Source organism: Hemitrygon akajei, chromosome 5 (assembly GCF_048418815.1).
Source record: "Hemitrygon akajei chromosome 5, sHemAka1.3, whole genome shotgun sequence".
Taxonomy (NCBI): Eukaryota; Metazoa; Chordata; class Chondrichthyes; order Myliobatiformes; family Dasyatidae; genus Hemitrygon; species Hemitrygon akajei.
This window is the reverse complement of record NC_133128.1, coordinates 91964194-91985546: the sequence shown is the minus strand read 5'-3', so window position 1 is coordinate 91985546 and position 21353 is coordinate 91964194. Positions and strand designations below refer to the sequence as shown.

Here is a 21353-nt window from a genome sequence, read left to right as displayed (position 1 = left end):
CCTGGGCGGAGCATTTCACCTTTGAGGAGAGAATGAAAATGACCTGTTTCTGTGCTATATGGCTCTATGATCAAATAGTATCTTTGAAGAGGGAGCTAATAATACAGGTACAATAGATGACCTAATAATCTCACAAACAGGAAAGATTGGTTATTTGAAATTGTTATGCTGAGAATATTATCAACCTACAATCTACCTGGCTAGAATATGCTATTCCTCAGACTTTGTTGGAATAGCAGCACATCAAATGGGTGTGGAAAGAGAAATAAATAAATTTCACCACCATCAAATTGGTTTTGACCCCTTCTTCCTTTATGCCCACCTTCACCTCTCTATTCAAACTCCTAAAATAAATACGCATTCATTTATCTAACTTAAATAGCATCAAGATAACTCTCACTCTGCACCCATCAGAGGCATTCCTTTGGCTCTCTCAGCACCTCTGAAATTTAAACCAGCTTTGTTTTCCTACTACCTGTAGTTTTTATGACAGACTATTGACCTGAAACATTAATCCTGTATATAGATGCTGCCTGCCTTATTATTTCTGGTGTGTTTTGTTTTTGTTTCATCTGGTTACTGTTATAAAATGAAAGCTTGGTTACCTTTATAAAATGGATATCAGCTCTGGGGATGGTTGAGTCCCTTGGTTTTGTCAGTATATACTGGTTGTTCTGAGAGTCAATGAGCATGCTCAACCCCAAACCATCATGCACCTCATGCATGGAAGTGTTCTGTTTATGGTCTTCTTCAACCTCTTCAACCCTGATGACTGCTTCAAAATTTCCACCGTGTATCTGAAAAACAAGACACTGAAATGCCAAAATTTGTAGGAGATCACTAAATCTCCCCTCCAAGAGGACCACAACCTGGTCGTAGGGTTTGGAGGCTTGCATGCCTCAATGACCTGGAGAACTATGTTGGCTGGAGTCAGGACCTCGTGCTTTGGCTCTTGGTAGGGTCACCATGCCAAACCAGTCAAAGGGTAGAGGCCAGACCTCATCCTCCAGGTGTGGGGGCTCAGCTCATAGCTAACAACAACGACCAGTCAAAAAAATTGTTAGGGAAACAGCAATGACGAATCCTTCTTTTATCTGTGTGGGATTGTATGGACGGACAGAGCTGAACGACCTTCATTGCCACCCTAAATGCCAGCTGCGTTACAGGCAAGACTCAATAAATCTTCGATTGCATAAAAACTCACTAGTCGTCTAGTTGAACAATTATTCATTCTCCTTCAGTGCAAATACCTGGATAAACTGACACAAGAAGAAACCTCTGGATTTAAAAGCACTTGGATATTTCTGCAGGAAGTACAGATCATTCCATTCAGTATTATTTTCACCTTCAACAGTTCTTGGAGTTGCAGATGATCAATATGAAGCATCCATCACATAAGTACATTTTGTTTTAGTGCAAGCTCAAGCTTTATCTTGGGATTTTTCAGCCACTTATCTAGTGCATCAGCTTAGATTTTTGGAACACTTTCTCCTCAGGGGCTGATTCAATGTTGAAGTACAGTACTTAAAACAACCTTTCTGATGGCTCCAGACAATAATGTCAACTGAAAGCTAGCTCTGTCTGGAGTGGTGCTCAAATATTTCAGACTCCAAATAAAGGACAGGATTACTAAAGTCAAAAACACAATCCTGGAGAGTTGTAGGTTTTGCATTTCCTTTCATCATTTTTGTTTTTACACCAATGTCAACTTTTCTAAATACCATGGCCCACACTTATGCTAGGTCTGCCTATTTGCGACCATTAATATGGAATCTAACCTCTCATTTTACCAGGGTCTGTTTCTCTTGGTAACCAAAACTGTGCAAAATAATAAAGTACACATTTAGTAATAACAACTTAAATTTATCCAATGAAACTGAATTCTGTCCCCACTTTGTGTACATAAAAACTTATTTGTAGATATCAATCTTTTCAAAATTATCAATATGGATTTGATGTTTCCCATCTTTGTGACATAACAAAAATTCATAGTGTATTCTGAGCACTGCAGTTAACCCAATTTCTTATGAAATCAGGGAATGCAACAAGTCTCAGCCTATTCTTTTCAAGAGGAAAACAGCACAGTCTATCCTAATATATTATAGCACTTTAGTCTGCCATCATCCCTTTTTGCATCTTCATTGATTCTGTATCTTTTTCATAACAAGAGGGCCAGAATTGTCCTGATGCAGGGTCTCAATCTTTCACTCCTCAGATGCCGCCTGACTCACTGGGATCCTCCAGCACCTTCTCTTGTGCTCCACTGAAATATAATTATGGATTAACCAAGATTCCATATATTTAACATAAACTGAAAAGAACAAACTTCAAACACAATCCATAGTCCTAGAGGAGAGGCCATACTTGAAAGAATGGTGAAAGCAGATTTAAAACCAACTTTCAAGTGGATAAATATCCACGTTAAAAGTTTTGTTGGATGATGGGAAGAGCAAAGGAGTGGGACTAATATCTGCTTCTGTGAGCTAACTGCAACAGTTTATAGTGTACTTTTCTCTGTTTCTAATTATTAGACTGAGACATCTATGCAGAATAACAAGTAACGAGCTTTAAGAGACAAGATGTGTGTAGCAGGAATGCTGAATAGCCTTTGAGAAAGCATTTTATTTGAGAACAAGGACTGAATTCTTTACTGGGTATTTGATCATTCCAGAATTCAATTACCTCAAAAAAGAAATTCTACCAGCCTCACAACTAAATATGAGTCTTACAATAAAAGGATTGAACAAACCCAGGACCATACATTGCATTCTGCAACTCACCAGTTTGTTGTTGTCAAAGACATGATCGTCAATCTCCTCCTCCAAACGATCAGCAGCCTTCCTCACATCCTCGAGAATTTCATCAAGGATTGATAAGCTTTTATTTGCATGCTGAGTATTTTTAAGCACCTCGGCTTGGTGTTTCTCGGCAGCCAATAACTCAACATATTCTTTTTCTTCCTGTAGATTCCGAACAGCAATGAAAATACAAACTTAGAAACAATGGTAACAGGACTACTTCTGAATCACCACATGGTGATTCAAACTACACATATACTGTACTTTAACATAATTTGTTCTGAAAGATTATAAATCTACATATGAATGAGCCAATATGGGTACTTCCATCCTGTTTCACTGTCTACTTATTTCTGTAATCAAATAAATACTCATACATTAACAGTGAGGTTAATACATGCAGAATGTTAGCGTGCAAAGAAATGCACATATGCCCTGCTAAGAACTGGTCAGATTAGTTTTCTAGTGGGTAGGCCAGAGGAGACTTCCATGACACTGCATGAGGAAGCACTTCTTAACAGCAGCCTCAAATGCCAAGTTCTAATTTTAATTTTCAATTAACTTATTCTGAAGTTTTGCATCAGAATAAAATCCAATAATTCTAAGACAACCTTAAGTCATCTTAAAAGCCCAACTGGATCAAATCAGTTTTTCTATATTCAAGAGACTGCAAGTTTGTCTATGCAACTGGGCTTACTCAGATGAATATGCATTGTACCTTTTCAAAACCAAATTCAAAAAATCAGATCAAGTGTCAAGGCTCTGTGGAGCTGTAACAATGCCCAGTAGTATATAACAGTGGACTTATAAATCCCTGTGGTGTTTACATTTCCTAACTTTCACCATTTAGAAAATAGCTTAATCTATTATTTTTCAGGTCACAGGAGAACTGAACAATTTTTCACACTGCACCTCTTCTACTTCTGTTTTACTCATTCAATTAGTCACTGGTCTGATAGTTACATCTATTGGAATCTGGGACTAGGCAGAATAATATTTGCAGTACAGACTAGATGGGATGAAGGGCATGAATCTGTGCCGTAGTGCTCTATGATTCTACAATAGCAAGTGAGAGCCAGAAAGCTCCCTGAAGATGTTAAATTTGATGTTGAGCCGAAAAGGCTGCAATGTCCTCAAAGAGAAGATGTTGTCCAAGTCTGTACAAATAGGGAAGAGGCCACAGGCAGACAGCAAGCTGAATGGAGAATAAAAATGGCAGAAAGCAGAAAGCTCCTGAGGGCTGCATTGAGTACAGTACACTACACTGAAAGAAATGCATGTGAATCACTGCTTTTATCTGGAAAAGACCATTTGGCTCCCTGGATGATGGAACACTATTGCATCTCCTCTGGTTTAATGGGAACAGCGTTTCCCAATCTGAGGTCCACAAACCCCTTGCTTAATGGTATTGGCCACTGGCATAAAAAATGGTTGGGAACAAGAGCAAGGAAATCCTATTGCATTTGTACAGGGCCCTGGTGAGACCACACCTGGAGTATTGTGTACAGTTTTGGTCTCCAGGGTTAAGGAAGGACATCCTGGCTGTAGAGGAAGTGCAGCGTAGATTCACAAGGTTAATTCTTGGGATGTCCGGACTGTCTTACGCAGAGAGGTTAGAGAGACTGGGCTTGTACACGCTGGAATTAAGGAGATTGAGAGGTGATCTGATTGCAACATATAAGATTATTAAGGGATTGGACAAGATAGAGGCAGGAAATATGTTCCAGATGCTGGGAGAGTCCAGTACCAGAGGGCATGGTTTGAGAATAAGGGGTAGGTCATTTAGGACAGAGTGGAGGCCAATTCTCTGGATGCTTTCAAGAAGGAGCTAGATAGGTATCTTATGGATAGGGGAATCAAGGGATATGGGGACAAGGCAGGAACCGGGTATTGATAGTAGATGATCAGCCATGATCTCAGAATGGCGGTGCAGGCTTGAAGGGCCGAATGGTCTACTTCTGCACCTATTGTCTATTCACAAGATGTTGTAAAGCAGGAGTGGTTGGTGGGGTCAGAAGAGCAGGCCAGGAATCATAAGGGGACTCATGAAAAGCTAAAAGGGAAAGAGAAAGTGTGTCTAGTGCTGGAACCCTGTTGGATCTGCAGGAAAAGGCAAAGGATGATCCATTGAATGTAAGAGGTAGAAGGCAAAAATAAGGAGAACTCTATAATTGCTTTCTCCAGGAAAATGAAGACATTAGTGCAGAAATACATGAGATGTGGTCAAAGGCTATATCCACTAAGACAGAGAAAGAAAGATATTATTTCACAGACACTTGTGCAGAAAGTCTTGTCAATAAAGCAACAGGAGTCTGTAGGATTATTACGGATGTTTGTGGCTAACCTATTTTCTGAGATGGACGTGGAGATATCCTGAAAGGGAAGGAAAGACCATCCATGTAAAGGTTTTGCTGCAACTCTTTGGTGCTTTTCCCAGAAGGCTGTTGGAAGCAGAGCTTTTCAACCACTCTTCGACCCAAACATTAACTGCTTCTCAGATACAGTCTGAGCTATGGAGTAATCTTAACATCTTTTGTTTATGCTTAACAACAGACACTGCATCATTTAATAAAATTAGTCATTAAAATCTCTGGAGATGAATAGTACAGGATACACTCAGAAGAATCTCAATTACATATTTATTTAATTCGATGCCAGTTAGGTGACAGTCGTAACAGTGCAAGAGAAAGCACATTTGGAAATGGAGTAAGTTAACAAGCAGCACTGAGACAGAAGAGCAGTAAAACATAAACAGCAAGAGAATGAGAGTGTAAGCCAGTAAACTATATACAGAGCAGCTGATGCAAGGCATGCAGAGAATCCAGAGAAGGTCAGGCATCAGATAGGCAACATAAATTAAAAATTCATCGACATACAAGCAATTACACACATAATAAAGATATTGAACACCACAAGAATGGGTGACGCTAGAGGAAGCAAGAGAAAACAATAAAACTGCTGGTAATTCTCAGGAGGCCAAGCAGCAACCCAGCAACTTTTAAACCGGATTTCTAGTATACATATTTGTTTTCATAATTAGCATATGAGATCTGGTCAAACAAGGTCAGAGGCAGTGATGTATAAAGCAAAGTAAAAGCAAAGCCATTTCATTCCAGAACTGTAGAATTGAGAAGGAATGAACAGCAGAAGGTCTGGAGACAGCAGCAGAAAATGGAACATTGAGGATTGTACGTACGGCCAGAGTTGGGAACAGCTTCTTTCCAACTGTGATAAGACTGCTGAACAGATCCTGACCCGTATCTGTATCTGTACGCTCTAGTATCAATTGTTTGGTGACAATAAAGTATTTGTATTGTGAGGCAGTCCCAGTGATGACACGGGTTTTTAATACAATTCTTTGTGGCTGCTCCAGCCAACATCATTCCTATAAACCAATCCCTCCTGCTTTTATCACCCCATCCCAATGTGTGGTCAGCAGATGCAAAAAGTTAATAATTCATAAAATACGTAATAAAAGCAAAAACTCTGACCTTTATAGCAGCTTCTCTTAAGGCTTCAAGGCGTTGTTTGCTGCTTTCTTTCATGTTTACTATATCTTTGTAGTCCCCCTGAAGAACTCTCTCAAGCCCACGGACAGCCTGGAACACTGATTTCTCACTTTCATTCAACTCTTTTTGAAAAGTCTCAAAGGTGTGAATCTGGAAGATCTTTTCTTCTACAGACAGTCTGGAATCCTTCTCTACTGTTTCAATTGCTTTCTTCATTTTGTTGATCACTACATTCTTTTGGTGAAGCATTCCAGACAGCCTCTTACAATTGTCCATAATCCAGAGCTTCCCTTTAGTGACTGCAGCCCCTCTCCCTCTGTGCAATTTGATCACATGTTTGGCCATATCTATGTGTTCTGCAGCTTGCACTGAACACAAGTAAGCTAATGCAAACACAATCCAGATGATTTCAAATTTAATCTGCTTCATTTTGTGTTACTAAATTCACAGCCACAGAGGCACTGCATGAATAATTTCATTTCTGGTCATTTACCAGCCTAAAAAGAAACGGGATTGAAAACTTTGAATGACAACAATTTAAACCACTTCAAGACCATGTAGTTATTCATAAGTAATGCTGTACTTTACAAATTTATGATTAAATTATTTAACCATGAAACACTTCAACATTGACAGATATTATCAATCAGATGTTTGACAACATACAAGATGCCTTAGATAGCAGCTTTCAAACCTATGATTTCCACCAGCTAACAGGACAAGGGTAGCAATATTTTCTGTCTTCTGCTGTTTCTTTGCATACTACTCTGATTTTCTATGCTAATATTCATTCTCTTCACTGCTTCTATCCCATCTTTCTTCTGGGACTACTTCCATTTGGAAATCGCATAAAACATTAGTGTTCTTGAATATGTAACTCCCAATACCGCTCTCTGCAACTACTTCTCTGTAATAGTTAATTGTACCCATTTATTTCCATTTGTACTTTTAATTTGTTTATCTTTTTACAAATGCTACATGTTTCATAGCTTTCATATGATACTTTCCTATTCTGAATCATTTTGGAGGTATGCTCATGTTTCTGCTCGCTCTGACCCTTCCACACTTTGCTTGTGCTAATATAGTTGGCCCTCCTTATCCGTGGGGGATTGGTTCTGGGACCCCTTGCGGATACCAAAATTTGTGGATGCTCAAGTCCCTTATTCAATCCGTCTCAATGCGTTGGACCTTAGGACCCAGCAGAACCCCAGACCTTATTTAACCTGTCTCAGTGCGGTGGACATTAGGACCCGGCAGCAGAGATCTGAATCCACAGTGTTTCTGTTCGGAAAATAATCACAAACACGACTGAAAATAAAGTGGAAATAATAAAGCGATCGGAAAGAGGTGAAACGCCACCAGTCATTGGAAAAGCGTTAGGCTACGTTGGTCAACGATCGGAACGATTTTAAAGGATAAAGTGAGAAAGGCTCTGCCCCGATGAAAGCTACAATTATTACTAAGCAACGTAGTGGTTTAATTATTGGGTTTTAGATCCTCCATATCAACCCAGCACAGTGGAGAGCGCACTCGGGAGCAGTATGTCCCAAGTCCTGAAAACTTCTGTTCCCGAGCCCGGCACTGAAACATACGTTCTTACGTGTTTTATATGCATAGGAAGGTAAAATATAAACTAAGTACTAAGACAAACATTTGACTGATGCTAAATAATACCGGATGTACCTGTTCCGACTTAGTAAGAGAACTTATGATTTTTTTCGATCTCGATCCACGATAACCCCCGCACATCCTCCCGTATACTTTAAATCATCTCTAGATTACTTATAATACCTAATACAATGTAAATGCTATGTAAAATGGTTGTTATACTGCATTGTTTAGGGAATAATGACAAGAAAAAAAGTGTGCACATGCTAGAACAAGAAGTGTTAGAAGAGCACTTCCAGGTTTTCGCGATTTGCTGAATTCGCGGATATGGAGGGCCGACTGTACACTCTATTGCTCTACACTGTTACAGGGAGGCAAAAGTGTAACTGACAGTGGTGTAAGGTGACCGTTACTCAACTTGTCAAAATATCCTCTCACCAGAGCCTTCTTATTAACTTCTAAGACTAACATCATATTGCAGCCCTTATTATTTGATTCACCAGAATAATCCTATACACTGATTTTTGAAAGTTGAACCACCCCTTCACCACGCCCCCCACACCCTATTTTTTCATGATTTTTCATTTAAGAGAAATACTTTATGACCACAAATATAACTTTCCTTGGATTGTCCGGAGATCTATTTTATTCTGGCTTTGATCCATTCCTTTCTAGTTCTGATGAAAATTGTTTATTTCCCTCAACTTGCTGAGTTCCAGCATTTTGAGTGTTGCTACAGTACACTCCCATCAGTTTGATCACCATTCGCCCATTAATCCAAGTCACACATCCTCATTTGATTACTTTTCTGATCTATCATACTTCACACAGCTGTGAACATGTCTTTAGATATTTCATAATCTGTTGTTTTTAATCTCCCCCATCTCATCCGATAACCAAGAACATTAAGTTACCAATCTTTCCTTTTTTAACCCGCGATTCAGATGGAGCTAACCATCACACTCACACACATTTGTACCTTCTACTTAATTCCCTATATTTAGAGATATACCATTAAGCACAGACTTACATTTTTTTGTCTTTTTCTAACCTTTTGTTGTGGCTTCAAAACACTCAAAAATATTTGGCCCGTTATTACCAGATTTGCTTTCTGAATCCTTGCTCTGCTTCCCTTTCATCCATGTATCTGGTTAAACCCTCCCAACAGCACAAGTAAATCTGTTCACAAGGACACTAGTTTCGATCCTGTTGAGTTGCATCCCATCTGGCTTGTATAGGCTTCACCCACTAGACACTGAATGCTGTTGTTCAGAGGCAACTAAAAGAGGACAATAAACACATGTGGAATAAATACTAAAGTGGAAATGCAACAAGAATCTAAAACCACCTCTCTACTCTGCATTTCCAGCCATGCATTCATCTGTGCTGGCGTCCCATTTCTATCTATATCAAATGGTACACAATATTAATAGTGAAAATTAATATCAGAAAATTACTACTCATTAAAATCCTGCTTAATCATATCACTGCCTCCTTAAAGCAGGGGTTCCCAACCTGGGGTCTACGGACTCTCAATTAATGGTAGGGGTCCACAGCCTAAAAAAAAAGGTTGGGAACCCCTGCCTTAAAGTCTGCCTGCAGGGCCTCATCCTCTTATTGAGGCTCCAACTCTTCACTCTCTACCTCATATATTCTACAGCACTCAAGAACATCCTTGGCCCTGACATCAGGGAAGCAATATTATTTTGTCTTTCTCTTCCTCCCCTCTTGAACTGCAGAAGGCCATCTACTGAAACATGCTTTTGGTGGCACACAATACATTAGCTCACAGATGGGCTACAGAGGTATCAGCTATTGCTGAAGCTCCAAAACCCAAAGCTCAAGACTCCTCTAACAGCACTTCTTAGCAAGGTACAACCTGGAGTTTCCACGTGGCACAGAGTGTGCATTCCATAAACCTGTAATGCCCTATCACACCCATATTAGATTAACTGACTGTGCAAACATATACATAACTTAAATACAAAAATACTCACCAGCAACACATAAACCAACTCCTTTCCTTGTCTTGATCACCTCATTGTCTCCGTGATATCATACCTCTACACCTTTTACCTTAGTGCTTTATTCCTCCAATCTGTTATCCAGCACTTTTAGCTCCATTTCCCCTTCCTTTCAGGGTGCTTTTCCAGATTCCAGATTCCACCTCTGTAGTCTCTTGTAACTGCTTTCCCAGTTCAACTACATTAATTCAAAGCTTCCAGCACACCGTTAAAAGGCAGTACGATATGGAACTGTACTCCTTCACATTCCTTATCACAAGCTGCTTATGAGTAGACAAAATCCCAAATTTGGGACTGCTGATGAAACATTTTCCCCTGGAACTAATAAATGAGTTGTCAGGAAGAGTGGGGGAACTCCAGTCAGGTAGTTCAAGTTAATGGTCATTCAACCCAGTTGAACATGTGTAACAGTCAACATGTATAACAGTTAAATTAAACATCATTCTTCTAGGGCCAAGATACAAAACACCAGATATAGTTATAATCCAGCACACACAATTACAAAATATTAGCACAAGTCCCTGAGTGTTATGACCTGAAGACTGACAGGTTGACATTAAGTGCAAGCTGCATGTTTAGTAATGTTACTGGTGTTATCATAATAAAACAGGCAGGTATATAAATATCTGAAATAATACCAATAGAATAAAAGATGAAAAGTGACCAGGGCAGGATGTGGGTCTTCTGTGAGTTGGGGGGGTGGTGGGGGGGGAAGATGAACTGAAATGACAGGGTGTATCTGTCTGCTGGGTAGTAGGATGTTAAGAAGTCTAACAGGCTGCGGAAGAAGCTGTTACCCAGCCTGACAGTTCTGGTTTTTAATGCTGCTGTACCTTCTGCTTGATGGCAAGAGGTCAAAGAGATTGTGGGAAGGATGGTCTTTGACAATGCTGGAGTACTGAATCTATCAGGAAAACAAGCTTCACCTCCACTGACTCTGTCAACACTTTGTGCTGACTTTGAACCCTCCTACTCAGTTCCCCTTCTCCTCCTTCCCATCAGGCAGAAGATACAATACCTTGCCAATATGTACCACCAGGCTCAAGGACAACTTCTCTCCTGCTGTGTTCAAACTCTTGTTGAGATCTCTTACATGATAAACTCTTGTTCCTCAGCCTACCTTGTCATATGCCTTGTTCTATATTTGGTTACCTGCACTGCAATTTCTCTAACTGTAGCACAATATTGTGCATTGTATTCCTTCCTGTGCTACCTTGAAATAATTATGTACATAATTATCTCTCTGAATGGCATGCACAACAAAATTTCTTCATGTGACAATAACAAGTCGCTAATTTACAGCAGTTATATTCAGCCAAGTATCACATTCCAGGCATATTTCCCCTAATAGGCATGCAACCACTTTCACTGGCCCTAGAATTGATAGGGTTAATGTCGAGGAGAGTTTGATGGCTCTGTACCTGTACTCCCGAAGAACGGGGGGCGGGGACATTTCGTGGAAAGCTATCGAACATTGAAAGGCCTAGACCCCAGATAGGGTGGACATGAAGAGTAAATTTCCAACAGTGGGACAGCCTCGGATCAGAGTACAATATGGAGGAAATTAGTCAGACGGCCGTGAGGCCAATATTTAAATCGGGAGGGGGGTCGGTTCTTAATTAGTACGTGTGTCAAAGGTTCGGGAAGAAGGCAGGAGAATGGGGTGGCGGGGCAGACACGATGGGCCGCATGGCCTGCCTGTACCCCTGCCGACAACTTTACGACCTGAAGTGTGCAGCTCTGACAAGAGGTGAGCCCCAACCCTCCCCTCACCATCTCTCCTCCAGAGACTCTGCCCACATTCCCAAACTCACGGCATCAGGCAGGCAGGCAGGCCGGCCAGACCGTAGCCGAAGCCCCCGGAGGAGGTGATGGCGCAGGTTTCGGCTCGTTGCTACTCTACCCCGTCAAACCATGCACCCGGCGGGCCGACGGCTACTTACCGGCTGCGCGCTCCCGGTCTCACCGGGTACGCGCCCAGGTTGGGGGCGTTCCCGGTGACGTCTACAGGCGAAAGTGACCCACTTTCTGCGCAGGCTCACAAAGAGCCAGCGCGCGGGGAGAGGCTTTGGTCACGCACCTCTGACGTCATTTCCGCCCGGAGAGGGCGGGCGCTAGGGATTAAATGCCAGCGCCGCGAAGTTTGAATAAACTAATCTCGAAACGGCTTACCGACTGCGTGTCGTTATTTCAGCGCTGTGTGTAACACATCGCTACAGTGGTGACCCCGACGGTCCAAACGGGATTTGGACCAAAGATGACCGACTCTTCATCTGTTCACGCAGTTTCGCTAAAACTGCCGACTTTCTGGACGCTGCGACCACGTGTGTGGTTTAGCTAAGCAGAAGCCCAGTTCCGGATTCGGCAGATATCCTCTGATTCCAAGCGTTACTACCATGTGATGAGCGCCCTTGACCAGGAGACAGCCGCCCAGGTTGCGGATTTCATACAGTCGCCCCCGGAAGAAGGGAAATATGAAGCATTCAAGGCGATGCTCATTGGGACCTTTGGCCTCTCACGGCATGAGCCTGCTTCACCTGGACGGTTTGGGAGACAGACTGCAGTCAGCATTGATGAACGAGATGCTGGCCCTGGCCGACGGACACAAGCCCTGTCTCATGTTCGAGCAAGCGTTCCTGGAGCAACTGCCCGAGGACATACATCTGCTGCTGGCTGACACAGATTTCAGCGACCCCCAGAAGGTGGCGGCCCGGGCAGACATGCTGTGGAAAGCCAAGAGGGAGAGCGTGGCGTCTGTCGGTCAGATTACCAGGCCACGTGCCCAGCAGCGGACCAGACCAGGCCCGGCAGGGGGGCGCACACAGCACAGAGGCAGGAGTGAAGAGGCCAGTGAACAGTGGTGTTTCTACCACTAGCGGTTGGGGCACAAAAGCCTGCCGTTGTCACCCGCCCTGCCAGGGCCAGCTGCCGCTAATGACTGTGGCGGCTGGCCACCAGGACAGCCTCTTGTACGTCTGGGACAAACAGTTGGGACGCCGCTTCTTGGTCGACACCGGAGCGGAGATCAGCGTTTGCCCCCGACGGGGTACGACACCAGCAACAGGAAGCCAGGACCCACCCTGAGGGCCGCAAACGGCAGCACGATACGGACCTACGGCACCCGCACAGTGCAGCTGCAGTTCGGTGCCAGCCGGTTCATGTGGGTCTTCACACTGGCCGCGGTGGCCCAACCACTCCTGGGGGCGGACTTCTTGCGAGCTCACAGCCTGCTGGTCGACTTGCAAGGGAAAAGACTGGTACATGCCGAGACTTTCCAGACGTTCTCCCTGCGTAAAGCCAAGTTGCCGGCCCCACACCTGGACTCCATCACGCTGTCGGACAACGAATTCACCAGAATCCTGGCGGACTTTCCATCGATTCTGACACCGCAGTTCACGGCAGCCATGCCCAGACACGGGGTACAGCACCACATCCCGACCAAGGGACCACCCCTCCACGCCCGTGCACGAAGGCTTCCCCCGGAAAAGCTCCGCCTGGCGAAGGAGGAGTTCAAGAGAATGGAGGAATTGGGGATCATACTGCGGTCCAACAGCCCATGGGCCTCCCCCCTGCACATGGTGCCCAAAGCAACAGGGGGCTGGAGACCATGCGGCGACTACCGCAGGCTGAACGAGGCTACGACACCAGACCGCTACCCTGTGCCGCACATTCAGGATTTTGCAGCAAACCTGCATGGCGCACGGATCTTCTCCAAGGTAGACCTCATCCGCGGATACCATCAAATCCCGATGCATCCGGACGACGTCCCCAAAACGGCACTCATCACCCCTTTCGGCCTTTTCGAGTTCCTCCGCATGCTGTTCGGCCTAAAGAATGCCGCACAGACGTTTCAGCGGTTAATGGACGCGGTGGGACGCGACCTGGACTTCACTTTCATCTATTTGGACGACATCCTCATAGCCAGCAGCAGTCGTCAGGAGCATCTGTCCCACCTCCGTCAACTCTACGCCCGACTGAGTGAATACGGCCTGACAATCAACCCGGCCAAATGCCAGTTCGGGCTCGACACCATCGACTTCCTGGGCCACAGGATTACTAAAGACGGGGCAACCCCTCTGCCCGCTAAGGTAGACGCAATCCGCCATTTCCCCCGACCCAACACAATCAAAGGCCTTCAGGAATTCGTGGGTATGGTAAATTTCTACCATTTCCTCCCTTCAGCTGCCCGAATCATGCAGCTGTTTGCCCTGATGTTGGGTAAGGGCAAGGACATTCCCTGGGACGAGGAGTCCGCCGCCGCTTTCATTAAAATGAAAGAAGCCTTGGCAAACACCGCGATGCTAGTGCACCCCAGAATGGACGTCCCTACCGCCCTCACAGTGGACGCATCTAACACGGCAGTCGGTGGGGTGCTGGAACAACTCATCGAGGGTCGCTGGCAACCCCTGGTGTTTTTCAGCAAACACCTGCGACCACCGAAGCTCAAATACAGTGCTTTCGACCGGGAACTGTTGGCGCTGTACCTGGCAATCCGGCATTTCAGGTACTTCTTAGAAGGCAGGCCGTTCGCCGCGTTCACGGACCACAAACCGTTGACCTTCGCGTTCACGAAGGTGTCCAATCCCTGGTCGGCTTGCCAGCAGCGACATCTGTCCTACATCTCTGAGTACACGACGGACATCCAGCATGTCTCGGGAAAGGACAACGTCGTGGCAGACGCACTCTCCAGACCAGCTGTCCAGGCCCTGTCCCTGGGGGTGGACTATGCAGCACTGGTGGAGGCTCAGCAGGCAGACGATGAGATGCCCAGCTACAAGACTGCAGTCTCGGGTTTGCAGCTGTAAGACTTTCTTGTAGGCCCAGGTGAGAGGACCCTCCTGTGCGACGTGGCTACCGGCCAACCTCGCCCCATCGTCCTGGCAGCCTGGAGGCGGCGAGTTTTCGACTCCATACACGGTTTGGCGCACCCATCTATCAGGACAACCGTCCGGCTGGTCTCCAGCAAGTTCGCGTGGCATGGACTTCGCAAGCAGGTCAGTGAATGGGCCAGAATGTGCGCGCAGTGCCAAACAGCCAAGGTGCAGCGGCACACTAAAGCCCCGCCGCAGCAGTTCGAACCCACCCACCGGAGGTTTGATCACATTCATGTGGATATCGTGGGCCCCCTACCAGTGTCCCGAGGAGCACGGTACCTACTAACGGTGGTAGACCGGTTCACGAGGTGGCCAGAGGCGGTCCCGCTCACCGACACATCTGCCGATTCCTGCGCCCGAGCACTGATCGCAACCTGGGTAGCACGCTTCGGGGTACCGGCCCACATTACCTCCGACAGAGGCGCCCAGTTCACCTTCAGCCTGTGGCCAGCCTGTTGGGAACGCAGCTGCACCACACAACTGCCTACCACCCACAGTCGAACGGACTAGTGGAACGCTTCCACCGTCACTTGAAGTCGGCTCTCATGGCCCGCCTGAGAGGACCTAACTGGGTGGACGAGCTTCCCTGGGTCCTGCTTGGAATTCGCACAGCGTCCAAAGAGGATCTGCACGCCTCGTCGGCCGAGTTGGTATACGGCGCACCTCTGGCCGTCCCGGGAGAGTTCATACCAGCCCCAAGGGGGCAAGAGGAAGAACCCGCAGCAGTCCTGGGCAGGCTATGCGAAAGGCTCGGCAACCTGGCCCCCGTGCCAACTTCACAGCACGGACGGACGCCGACCCATGTATCCAAAGAACTGTAAGTTCTAACGGAGATGGGAGTAGACTCTCACATGGTGGATTGGATAGTGGACTACTTGACAGATAGACCTCAGTATGTGCGGTTGGGAGACTGTAGGTCTGACACGGTGGTCAGCAGCACAGGGGCGCCGCAGGGAACCGTACTCTCTCCGGTCCTGTTCACCCTGTACACATCAGACTTCCAATATAACTCGGAGTCCTGCCATGTGCAGAAGTTCGCTGATGACACGGCCATAGTGGGGTGTGTCAGGAATGGACAGGAGGAGGAGTATAGGAAACTGATACAGGACTTTGTGATATGGTGCAACTCAAACTACCTGCGTCTCAATATCACCAAGACCAAGGAGATGGTGGTGGACTTTAGGAGATCTAGGCCTCATATGGAGCCAGTGATCATTAATGGAGAATGTGTGGAGCAGGTTAAGACCTACAAGTATCTGGGAGTACAGTTAGACAAGAAGCTAGACTGGACTGCCAACACAGATGCCTTGTGCAGGAAGGCACAGAGTCGACTGTACTTCCTAAGAAGGTTGGCGTCATTCAATGTCTGTAGTGAGATGCTGAAGATGTTCTATAGGTCATTTGTGGAGAGCGCCCTCTTCTTTGTGGTGGCGTGTTGGGGAGGAAGCATTAAGAAGAGGGACGCCTCATGTCTTAATAAGCTGGTAAGGAAGGCGGGCTCTGTCGTGGGCAAAGTACTGGAGAGTTTAACATCGGTAGCTGAGCGAAGGGCGCTGAGTAGGCTACGGTCAATTATGGATAACTCTGAACATCCTCTACATAGCACCATCCAGAGACAGAGAAGCAGTTTCAGCGACAGGTTACTATCGATGCAATGCTCCTCAGACAGGATGAAGAGGTCAATACTCCCCAATGCCATTAGGCTTTACAATTCTACCGCCAGGACTTAAGAACTTTTTAAAAGCTATTATTAATGCTTTTTGAGATAGTGATTTAGATGCATATCATATTTTTTTTACTGAGTTAAGTATTGTATGTAAGTAGTTTTGCTACAACAAGTGTATGGGACATTGGAAAAAAAGTTGAATTTCCCCATGGGGATGAATAAAGTATCTATCTATCTATCTAAGTTTATCTTTGTACGAAGGGGCGGACACCGGGCACTGCTACAGCGGCCGTACGAGGAGCCGTTCAGGGTGATCAACAACAACGGGTCCACGTACGTTCTGGACATTGGGGGGAAAGAGGAGGTTTTCACGGTAGACCGACTCAAACCAGTCCATGTGGACTTGGCGCAGCCAGTCGCGGTTCAGGCACTGCGGCGCAGAGGCAGACCTCCCAAACAGAGTCCGACCCAGACTGAGGACATTGGGGGGTGTATCGCCGGTTCTGGGGGGGGGGGGGGGGGGGGGGTTATGTGGCGACCCACTTTCTGTGCAGGCGAACCGGCTCACAAATAGCCAGCGCACGGGGAGAGACTTTGGTAATGCACCTCTGACGTCATTTCCGCCTGGAGAGGGCGGGCGCTAGGGATTTAAATACCAGCACCGCGAAGTTTGAATAAACTAGTCTCGAAACGACTTACCGACTGCGTGTCGTTATTTCAGTGCTGTGTGTAGCACATCGCTACAACCGACCATTTCCAATACGCGATGATGTCGTCAGGCATCTTCTTACCGTTGACTTGGAGGGAATTATGAATAGAGCTGGCATTTGGTGTTGGCTATTGCTTCCAGGGAAGATGAAGTGGGGTGAGGTCTGTGAAGAGTGCTCCATCATCCGTAATCCTGTGCCTTCCCGACTTTGCTGCCTGATACAATCCCCCCGCCCCCCATACACTTTGTATCTACAGTAAATGTGACTGCCCTACTGTCCTGCTTGGTAGGATCTCGGCATATTGAATGGAGCTGGAGTGAGGTTTGGGAAAACTAGGGCCGTGAACTTGGTGGGTATGTTTGCAGTGGGAGTCCAATCTGGATGTGCAGCTGTAGACAAGAGCGTGGAAAGTGGTTGAAGTCAAAAGAGTACTTGTATGTTTTAGCTTGTCGTTTATTCCTCCTGGAAAATCTCAGTTAGGCTTGAGTGGCTCTCACAAAGCCATGCTGACTATCCCTAATAAGACCATGCTTCTCCAAATACTCAAATTCTGCCCTTAAGAATCCTTTCTAATAGCTTGCTCAACGCTAAGTTAAGGCTCACTGATCTAAAAATCCAAGGATTATCCCTATTACCTCCCCCGCTTCATGAATAATTTGGCCTCAACTGTCTTCTGAGCTGGTGTATTCCTCAGGTTCAGGACACTTTGAGAAATAAATTTTTCCACGTTTCATTCCTAAATACCCTACCCTTTGTGGAAAACTGGGGCCTTTGTAGCAACTTTTAAAAGACGGCTGGATGGATAAATGCATAGGAAAGGTTTACAAAGTTGTTGGCTAAATGGGCCTAGCTTGGATGGGCATCTTGGATTGCAAGGACCAGTTGGGCTAAAAGGCCTGTTTCCATGGTCTATGACACTTTGAATTGTGTGCAAACTTTGTTGATCAAGTAGGGCAGGAAGGAATGTTAAACTTGATTTAACTAATTAGAAATTACAGATGGAGTTACTGTCTTTTTACTATTCTGCTATTATGTGTTCATCACTGTACTTATTTTAATCAGATATACTGTTTACCGTGTGAGCAGGGAATTTCATTGCACTCAAAGGAGGTATAGAAGGCAGGTTGTACAGATGGCCACAAATAACATCTGAAGCATTAGTAAGGTTAGAACTTTGGGAAATATCTTAAGGCTAATCATGGTAGAGTAAAGATTGGCAGGAAAGTCAGTATCAATGGGAACCCAAAGTCTGGTTAGACAGGTGATTAATTATGAATTAGTTATTATTATAAGAAGGAGGGAAGGGTCCTATAGTTTAGGAGTGCCTGAAGAATTTTTAAAAAAGGTTTACAAATATGGGTATAACCTGATTAATACCATGTATTACAGTTGTACAAGACATTGGTGAGGACACTCTTGCACTATTGTGTACAGTGTTGGTAATCTTGATACAGGAAGGACATCATTACGCTGGAAAGAGTGCAAAGAAAATTTTCAAGAATGTTGACAGGACTTGAGGGCTTGAGTTATAGAGAGTGACTGAACAGGCCAGGACTTTATTCCTTCGAGCATGAGAGATTGAAGAGTGATCTTATAGAAGTGTATAAAATCATGAGGTGCATAGATAGGGTGTACTCAATCTTTTTCACAGGGTTGGGGGAATCAAAATCAAGAGGACATGGGTTTAAGGAGAGAGGGAAAAGATTTAATAGGATGTTCAGGGGCAGATGTTTTTTTAACACACAAAGGGTGGACTATATATGGAACAAGCTGCCGAAGGAAGTAGTTGAGGCAGGAACAAGAACAGCATTTAAAAGACACTTGGAAAGCATTCTGACAGGCTGCATCACTGTCTGTTATGGGGGGGGGGTGGGTGGGGGCTACTGCAGAGGGTTGTAAATCTAGTCAGCTCCGTCTTGGGTACTAGCCTACAAAGAACCCAAACATCTTCAAGGAGTGTTGTCTCAGAAAGGCAGTGTCCATTATTAAGGACCTCCAGCACCCAGGGCATGCCCTTTTCTCACTGTTACCTTCAAGTAGGAGATACAGAAGCCTGAAGGCACACACTCAGCGATTCAGGAACAAACTTCTTCCGGTCTGCCATCGATTCCTAAATGGACATTGAACCCATGAACACTACCTCATTTTTTAATATATATTATTTTTGATTTTTGCATGATTTTTAATCAATATATATAGTAATTGAATTACTTAGTTACTTTTATAATTTTTTAAATTTCTTCTGCTATATTATGTATTGCATTGAACTGCTGCTAAGTTAACAAATTTCATGACACATGTTGGTGATAATAAACCTGATTCTGATTGGTAGATAGTTAGGAGAAGTTTGGCGAGATATTGGCCAGGCATGGGCATATGGGATCAGCGTAGATCAAGAATTCCCAACCTGGGGTTCACAGACCCCTCAATTAATGGCAGGGGTCTATGGTTGGGAGCTTCTGGCTTAGATGATCATTTTGGTTGGTATAGACCACTTGGGCCAAATGCCTATTTCCATTCTGTATAACTCTATGATTCTCCAACAATTCAGGATTTGAAGAAGATACCTGAAGAATTTGCAAAAAGAACATCAAAGACTGATAGATGTGTTTGACCGTGAATAACGCCATATATTCTTAACACGAGAGCCTGCAAGCTTGATTGAATACAAAAGGCTGGAAAGGGAATATAAACAGAAGTCTTGAGCTATTTCAGTGGTAGACCTGGGACCACAGAGACAGGGACCCTGAGTTTGGAAACCTGTGCAAATTGTTAGTTCACCCTGATTAACCAACACCAGTACTGTGTAATATTGAGGTAGGTTGGACATGCTTGTCCCTCTGTTCTTTGAAGTAATATCATTGTCCTCATTACTTGTCCATTTTGCAACATCATTTTGGTAACAGGATAAGTGCACTCTGGGTGAGGTTTACTTAGAGGGAGAATCCCAGTATAATCAGAAGGTGATAGAAAATTACTGGTAAACCCTTATTAACAACAGAGGAACATATAGAGCAGGAAGTGGTATTGTGACATAGTGGGAGATAGATGGGCAATTTTTCAAAAGTATTTATGTAAAAGAAATAACTCTCTAAAAAAAATTATGCATATCAACCCCTCCAAACTTCACCACCATTACTTTATAAATGGCCTGGATGAGGAAGTGGAGGGATAGATTAGTAAATTTGCTGATGACACAAAGATTGGGGGTGTTGTGGATAGTGTGGAGGGCTGTCAGAGGTTACAGCGGGACATTGATAGGATACAAAACTGGGCTGAGAAGTGGCAGATGAAGTTCAACCCAGACAAGTGTGACATGGTTCATTTTGGTAGGTCAAATATGATGGCAGAATATAGTGTTAATGGTAAGACTCTTGGCAGTGTGGAGGATCAGAGGGATCTTGGGGTCTGAGTCCATAGGACACTCAAAGCTGCTATGCAGTTTGACTCTGTAGTTGAGAAGGCATACAGTGCATTGGCCTTCATCAATCGTGGGATTGAGTTTAAGAGCCGAGGGGTAATGTAACAGCTATATAGGACCCTAGTCAGACCCCACTTGGAGTACTGCTTAGTTCTGGTCACCTCATTACAGGAAGGATGTGGAAGTTATAGAAAGGGTGCAGAGGAGATTTACAAGGATGTTGCCTGGACTGGGGAGCATGCCTTATGAGAACAGGTTGAGTGAACTCGGCCTTTTCTCCTTGGAGCGGCAGAGAATGAGAGGTGACCTGATAGAGGTTTTGTAAGATGATGAGAGGCATTGATCATGTGGATAGTCAGAGGCTTTTTCCCAGGGCTGAAATGGCTAATACAAGCGGTCACAGTTTTAAGGTGCTTGGAAGTAGGTACAGAGGAGATGTCAGGGGTAAGTTTTTTTTACGCAGAGAGTGATGAGTGCGTGGAACGAGCGGCCGGTGACAGTTGTGGAGGTGGATATGATAGGGTCTTTTAAAAGACTCCTGGATAGGTACATGGAGTTTAGAAAAATAGAGGGCTATGGGTAACCTTAGGTAATTTCTAAGTAAATACATGTTTAGCACAGCATTGTGGGCTGAAGGGCCTGTACTGTGCTGTAGGTTTTCTATGTTTCTAATTTGCTTTTTTTTGATACTGATCAACAGAAACCTTTTGTGTCAAAGTGAAAACAGATCTTTACAAAGTGAT

The 21353-nt window shown here is 44.7% G+C and overlaps 1 protein-coding gene across 3 annotated transcripts in view; it reads right to left on the bottom strand.

The window, feature by feature from the left end:
* tmco3 (transmembrane and coiled-coil domains 3) overlaps positions 1-11994 on the bottom strand; it is a 53021-nt gene extending 41027 nt beyond the window's left edge. For all 3 annotated transcript variants that reach the window (XM_073046041.1, XM_073046042.1, XM_073046043.1), the window contains exons 1-4: positions 11883-11994; positions 6290-6804; positions 2781-2960; positions 606-797 (exon numbers count right to left, since the gene is read on the bottom strand). In XM_073046041.1, the coding sequence (XP_072902142.1) occupies positions 606-797; positions 2781-2960; positions 6290-6736 (819 nt within the window). In that variant the 5' untranslated portion in view covers positions 6737-6804; positions 11883-11994. The remainder of the gene's footprint in view (positions 1-605; positions 798-2780; positions 2961-6289; positions 6805-11882) is intronic.
* Between the last annotated feature and the right edge of the window lie 9359 nt (positions 11995-21353).